The sequence below is a fragment of the Anabas testudineus genome, chromosome 6 (assembly GCF_900324465.2).
Source record: "Anabas testudineus chromosome 6, fAnaTes1.2, whole genome shotgun sequence".
Lineage (NCBI taxonomy): Eukaryota > Metazoa > Chordata > Actinopteri > Anabantiformes > Anabantidae > Anabas > Anabas testudineus.
In genome coordinates this window covers 1,486,715-1,493,944 of record NC_046615.1, presented here as the reverse complement: position 1 = coordinate 1,493,944, position 7,230 = coordinate 1,486,715, and the positions used below count along the sequence as shown (strand labels likewise).

Here is a 7,230-nt window from a genome sequence, read left to right as displayed (position 1 = left end):
GATCAAAGCCTTCTGGGGTCAATATGGCTGTATCTATGGCTTATAATTAAGATTGCTTTATTTATTTAGACTGCATTGTTAAAAAATTCAGGGAATCAAAAATGCCAAATAAATCTTTCTTTCAAGTAAGTGACTTTTCTGATTTCCACATTAAAGACTAGACTAAAATCCATCCATCCATCCATCCATCCATCCATTTTCGTAACCGCTTGTCCACTGAAGGGTCAGTGTTGTAGCCTATCCCAGCTGTCAGAAGGCTTGAGGACAAGCAGTTAAGATAATTGATGGATGGATAATATAATAAAAATATAATTCTTAGATATTCTTTTAAATAATCAATATGTATACATGGCAGCAGTCCACAGTGTGAGCCATGCACTGATCTCTGATCTGTCCTGGTTCACTACCAGTTCCCCCACCCCTCCAAATTGTCGTATGTTGATGACGTCGAGGTAATGGCCGCTCTCGCTGTTCTGTGCGGGGTGCTTTAGTTTCTCCACCATAGTGGCTAAATTTAGCGTTATAATATTTATTATAGAGTGTAAAAAAACAACACCAGCGGAAGAGGGTCGTTCTTAACGAAGCAGTGTCCTTGTAAACAGCTCCGGGTCGGCAAGGTGAAAAGAATTTTCTGGTTGTTAGCAGTTAGCTTTTAGCTTAGCTTCGGGGGAGGTTGCATTGTTAATTGAGAGACAGTCGAGTGTGCTACACTGTCCGCGCACTGCTAAAGCGGCCGTTTACGGCCAACGTTAGTTCCGCGATTTACTCAAACGGTTTGTTTGTTTACATATATTTTGGAAGTCTTGTTGTTTGGTGAAGGCAGAGTGCTCGTTGATTAACTAGGTCTCTTCACGTTGGCAAGTTATGGGCCTTGTTGCCTACTAGCGCGAAGCAGCTAATAGAAATGTTAACGTTAGAAATCATGCTACGATGCAGGTGAACTTGTGTAATATTTACCGGCTTGGACACGTTGTCTAATTGTGTACACAAACTAGATAAACAATGTAACCTACGAAACATTTAAAGCACATGTGTTTTAGCTTCTGCTATTGGCAGATTGTTATAAGCTAACTTGGAATAGCAAATGTTTCTCCTTTGCTATTTGCTATGCAGAAGTGCCGGAAGCTAATAAAGCTGATGTCAGTTTTATTCATAATGAACTTTAATTCTCGTTTAAAGTGTTTTTAAAGTAAAAGATACAGTTTCGCAGTTTACTGCTTTGCTCAGGTAAAGTCCAATCGCCCAAAAATCGTTCACACTTGATCATTTGGTGTGTTATTTAGAGTAGCATATATTGTATTGTATTGTCAACAGTTTTGTATGCCTAAACAGTATTTCATTAATTCATTAAGAGTGTGTGGTTGTTTGGAGTTAGTAACATTAGCATAGATTTTATAAGACTATTTTTCTGGTGCATTATTTATAGTTTGAGTTTTGACCAGGCAATTCTTTTTGGATAATGAATGTTATGTAAATGTTTTTGTATCTGCTACATAACCTCGTATATTAAGTTTTGTAAGATGATAGATGTTTTATCATTCACATATTTGCTAATGTAACATCTGCCGTGCCAAACTCTTCAATATTACATTGTTTTCATAAAATCATTAAGCATAAATGTGCTATCAGGTGAGGTATTTTCAACTTTTTACAACATTGCAATTGTTTGTTTTTTTTAATACCAGAATATTCCGATGGATACTCCTGAAAGCCCTACTCAGTCCCCTCAGTCTCCTGAGGAAGAGTACAAGGGCCTTTCTGACAGTGAGCTGCTGGATTCTGCAGATGAAGGGGAGGAGAGGGTCATCTCAGGCAGTAAGGTAGTCTTTGATGAGGACAATGATGGACTGGATGAGGAGGACAAAGAGGAGGAGACAGTGGAAAACAGAGGAAGACATTCGGTATTAGAGGAAGAGAGGGAAGAAGATCATGAGGTGGTCCCTGATTTTGTTTCTGATGCAGAGGATGAGGAGACTGTAGGAGAAACCGGAGTGATGGGACACGAGGATGAAACAATTATGCTGATGGAGGGAGATGAAGATGGTCCACAGGGAGAGCAAATAGATGGAGAGGAAGAAGAAGATCGAGTGATTGACACTCCTCAGTCTCCAGACTCTGAACCAGAACAGGTCAGGAGATTCATTGCTGGAGAGGACAGGGAGGACAGATACGGTTACTACAGAAAGGATGCCTTTGCAGAGCCTGAGACAGCTGAGGTGGATGATGATGAGGAGGAGGAGGATGAAAGCAAGGTAGAGGAGGACAAAAGAGTGAGATCTGAAGAAGAGGAGACGAGGAGGGCTGTCATGGTGAGAGAGATGGATGATGACTCAGCATCTGTGTCCCGGGAGTTGGATGAACACGAACTGGATTACGATGAAGAGGTGCCAGAGGAACCTAGCATCCCTCCACATGAGGAAGAGGAAGATGAGGAAGATGCAAAAGTGGAGGGAGAAGAAGAGGAGGAGAGAGATAAGAGCAGTAAGAAGGAGAAGAAACCAATTCTTCCCCCATCTCCTAAAGACAGTGACTGCAAGAGAACAGATGATGGCAAAGGGCCTGAGAGGGTGCGCAGAGATTCTTTTAGAGACAAGAATAAGGATGAGGACGATGGAGAGATCGATGAAGGAGAGATTGATGTAAGTGATTCTAGTGCGATTTATAGCTATTTACTACTTGATTCAGCCAAGTACAGTTTTCATGCATTGTGCACAACATGCCAATGATTGCAGATACATATTTTGTTGAGTGATCACACATAACACCACACTGGAGGAGTGGGCAGATTAGGATAGAACAGCTTATTTGTCATTGCGCAGAAGATACAATGAAGACTGCTACAACGTGCAAAGAGTAGGAGATAGGCAACCAAATAATGTAATAAATTTTTTGTTGGCATAGTCCAACCAGTCAGATTCTATTATGATAAACCTGACCCCAGTCTTAATCCAATTCTATCAAGTTACCTCCACCTAGTCCCTATCTGCATGTCGTCATCCTGAAATACTCATAGTAGCTCTCCGTATTTTATCTTACACATGTTTCTGCAGGAAAATGACTCCTTGAGCATAATCATTTATTTTTATGATGTTGTACTTTAAGAATTTCTTTACTTATCTGCGTGTTTTACGCTAACAAACGTGTAAATAGACAAGGACTGGTGTAAATGAATATGATGTTCACTGTTACGTAGGGCGTCACAGCCACTAATAACAGGGGGTTGTTACATATGTAAAATGAACACTACCGTAAGAGTAATTTTTAGTTAGTTCTGTGTAAATAGGCAGAGGGGTCCTAAATTAGGGACAGTTTTACAGTAATAAAAGATTGGTTTCTGTGTTTAAAAAAAAAAAAAAAAGCTGAGTGTGAGGTGAATGACGGGGGTCCAGGTAACTCAGCTCCTGGAGCCATGTTCCAGCTTAGCATAGGGGGTGTTTGGTCTGATGTTATTAATTTAGGCTATATAACCAGAAATAAAAGAGGATTAAACAATGAGTAAATACTGCTGAGACTCTATGTCAAGCATATATAGAGCCAGAATGTGAAAAATAGACTAATCGGAATGAGCATGCTAGTGCTTTTTTTCCCCTCAAAAGCCTCTCATCTTTTACTTGTGCTGTCAACTATTTTTTTTGCACGATTCTATGTATTAAGTCTAAATTTCAATTCAGTTTATTTATCTTTAGTTCTCTGTTTGAAGCCTTGATCAACACCATTACTGCTACTGTGTCATTGGAACATGTGTCAGGTTGGCTGCCATAGTTGTCCAATGATGCATTCACACATACAAGACACAAAGTAGCTGTTAATAGTTGAGCTCTGGCAAATCTGTATTTTGAGTCTGTGTTGTTCTGAACAAGTTATTTACATGCTCTCCTCTGACTGGGCAGTTGTTTACTAAGGTATCTGCCACAGGAACACATAATAAATGTGATTTGATTTGATCATCTCACTTAGTTTCCTTATACTGTGAGGATTTTTTACAATGCAACACACACACAGTGCACTTAATATGTTTTCCTTGCATTTTAATCTTTGCACCTTTCACGTACTTCTTTTATATACTTTTTATTGTTTTGTTAAGAAAGATACAAGTTTTTCATGGTATGACAAAAGCTGTCGTACTGTGAATATGACAATAAACCTCTTCAGTATACCTTGAATATTGTGTTATATAATGTGTTAAAGACATTGCACGTAACTGGGAAACTAAACTGATCAGCCTTTCTTGTGTGATTAATATTGACTGATTGATTGAGCCCTCACATAGCTCAACATAACATATTTGCACAGTATTCAAGATTCTTTTGAATCTATCATTCTCTGTAGGTGTACATGGCTGGACAGTGAATGGCAGTTTTTGCCACAGCCATTTGAATCTGTATGTGCACTGCATGCTGCATGCATGGTGGCACATAAAATATTGTACACAGCTGCATACCTCCACAACTATCTCACTGTAGCTGGTGTTGCTAGTATGTGGTTACAGTGATCACACTCTATCTTTGTGGTTGTTTACACTTGGATTTGGCGTTGTCTTCTTTTGATCCAATTACACAAGATTAATTTTTTATGGGGGCATTTGTTGTTGCTGTCTCCCATATTTAAAATGTTCAATATAGGCATGTGATCAAAAAAAGTACACAATGTAAGCATGTGTGTCAAATATTTAGCTAAAGATTGAATTCCAGCCCAATTTTCCATCACGCTGTTTTATTTATAATTGGTAAAAAATATCCATATACTATGTAAGAAACACAGATATCTTTTTTTTATTGTGTCTTCTATTCCAGTGCTGCACACACAGTTTGTAAAAGGGAAACCTGTGTATAGTGAATATTGTCAGGGCTGTGCAGGGAATATTTCTGCAGACCTTTGTTTTGGTTCATCCTTGTGTTCCTTTGTCCAATATTAGGATCTCTGTTCACAAAGACAGTTGTGCTTTAAAATTTGTATCATGCTTGTCAATATTTCTTATCGCAGTTTGTTTCCTGATATGTTACATAGTTGTTTTTTTCTCTGAAATTGTCCTTCTTTGTCAGTTTTTACTTCAGGTATAATGTATTATCATTATTTATTGTATAGTATTTTACTGTACGATTCAGTGCATTTTAGCAGTTTCCAACATTAAGTACAAATAAGACACTCTTTGAATGCCTAATTAGCGTGATTAGAAGGTAGTAAACCTAATATTGTCTAATTAAAAAAAAAAGATTCTGCGATTATTTATATTTATGATTTCCCTTCCCTGTATGTGTGGGCAGGATGATGACCTGGAGGAGGGCGAGGTTAAAGATCCCTCTGACAGAAAGATCAGACCACGCCCCATTTGCAGGTTCTTCATCAAAGGTATGTGCTGCACAGTAGAGTATGAGCCACACACCAGCATGGGTGATTTGATCCCCCTATTGTCATTTTAAGCTGCTATATGCAGTATTTGGGAATAAAACTAGCTGTGGCATGAGACTCAAAATAGAAGTTGGACTTGGATGTCTGGATCATTCCACAGCATCTCTATCATGTTCATGTCTGTTTTCTGTTTTTCAAGCCATTCTGTAGCAGATTTAGTTTAGATTTTTCTGCCACATCACCAAACTTCTGCCAAGCATCAGCTGGCACACAGCCACCCTGATTTGATCCTGGAACATTCTTTGATAAACTTTAGAATTTTTCCCCTAAGGCAGCAATGCCCCAAATCTTGATCCTTCCCGGACTGCAAGTCACCTTAATTCATCATTCCACAAAACATTTTCTCAGTAGTGGTATGACATGTCTGTCTATGTGCTGTTAGGCAAACTTTAGCTGTGAAGTGATGTTTTTTTCTTTGAGGGAGCTGGAGCATCATCTGTATCTTATATGTTCCTTGGACGCTTCATGCACTCTAGTTTGTGTATTGCTGAAAGCGAAGCCTTGAGCTATTCCTCTGACTCGTTGTAGTTTGCTGACTCTTGGACATTGTTTTGTCATTTAGTCTAATCCAATTGGCAACAAAATGTGATATTTAAAAAATATTATTATATAATTGTTTTCATGAAAAGTAACTGGGCTAAGGGCAAACCATCAGATTTGGATAACTTCAACTGTATTGTTAACACAGCCTATGTTAAAGGGAACCATTGTCAGTACAAGACCCTTGCTTATGTATAAAATGGTATGTTCCATTTTAGATGTAACATACCATTTTGGAACATATGCTTTGGTCTCTTCTGGCATAATAGCTAATATCTAAACACCTTAGACTCTGGGAAGGTGTCATTTTAAGAATGTGAGATATTAGTTTGCACCAGCTCAATAATGGGACTTGTTCTACAGCAGGGGGAGGTATTGGACCTAAAATGGATTACTTTTCAATTCAAGATTCAAGATTAAAAAAACTTTCTTAATCCCAGAGGGAAATTGCCTCCTGTCTAGCCAGCACAGAGGAGCACATTCAGCTTTCTAGTTTTTAGTGCCCTTTGTAAAATTAAAAGAAACGACACATAAAATAGACACTTATTAAAGACAAGAAATAAAGCGGTGAAGTTGTCTGTCAGAAAGAGAAAAATGTTTGCATGTGTTATATTCACCATTCTGTGTATTCTATACAGTCTTGTTCTATATTGTAATTCAGCTTTCAGTGATTCACTAATCACTGAAATTAACACAGTTAACAAATGTGTTTTTCTACCTCTAACTACAATTCATTTTTAAATACTGTTAAATGTTTTTTAATGCAGGAAATTGTACTTGGGGCATGAACTGTAGGTTCATCCACCCTGGAGTGAATGACAAAGGCAACTATTCCCTCATCAGTAAGCCAGACCCATTCTCACCTAATGGTGCACCCCCTGGAGGACCTCACCCTCTCATTCCTAATAATCCCTGGGTATGAATTTCTTACACTGCTCTGCCCACACCCTATATGAAGACACAGTTACCTTTGCACTTTTCTAAAACAGTAAAAATGTGTGTATGGTGTCTGTATGCTTTTGACAAAAACATTTGTAAAATAGATAAATATTGGTTAATCATAGCTAAAACATGTTTTACAGACAGCAATGGTGGGCTTTCATAGCTCTCTGTAAGTATATGTGCAAATGTTGTGAATTATTTGTCACTGCTTTAGGCTGGGCCAGCAGTAGAGGAGCTCCCTCCACCCCCTCTTCCAGTGGAACCTCCTGTGGAAAGTGCCTGGGAGAGAGGTCTACGGCATGCCAAAGAGGTGAACATTTCTATATGCTGTGTGTGTGT

At 38.6% G+C, this 7,230-nt stretch overlaps 1 protein-coding gene across 2 annotated transcripts in view; it reads left to right on the top strand.

The window, feature by feature from the left end:
- The first annotated feature begins 449 nt into the window (after positions 1 to 449).
- Positions 450 to 7,230, top strand: part of zc3h18 (zinc finger CCCH-type containing 18) — a 31,376-nt gene continuing 24,595 nt past the window's right edge. For both annotated transcript variants that reach the window (XM_026365292.1, XM_026365290.1), the window contains exons 1-5: positions 450 to 617; positions 1,686 to 2,639; positions 5,265 to 5,349; positions 6,717 to 6,865; positions 7,106 to 7,201. In XM_026365292.1, coding sequence (XP_026221077.1) covers positions 1,695 to 2,639; positions 5,265 to 5,349; positions 6,717 to 6,865; positions 7,106 to 7,201 — 1,275 coding nt within the window. In that variant the 5' untranslated portion in view covers positions 450 to 617; positions 1,686 to 1,694. The remainder of the gene's footprint in view (positions 618 to 1,685; positions 2,640 to 5,264; positions 5,350 to 6,716; positions 6,866 to 7,105; positions 7,202 to 7,230) is intronic.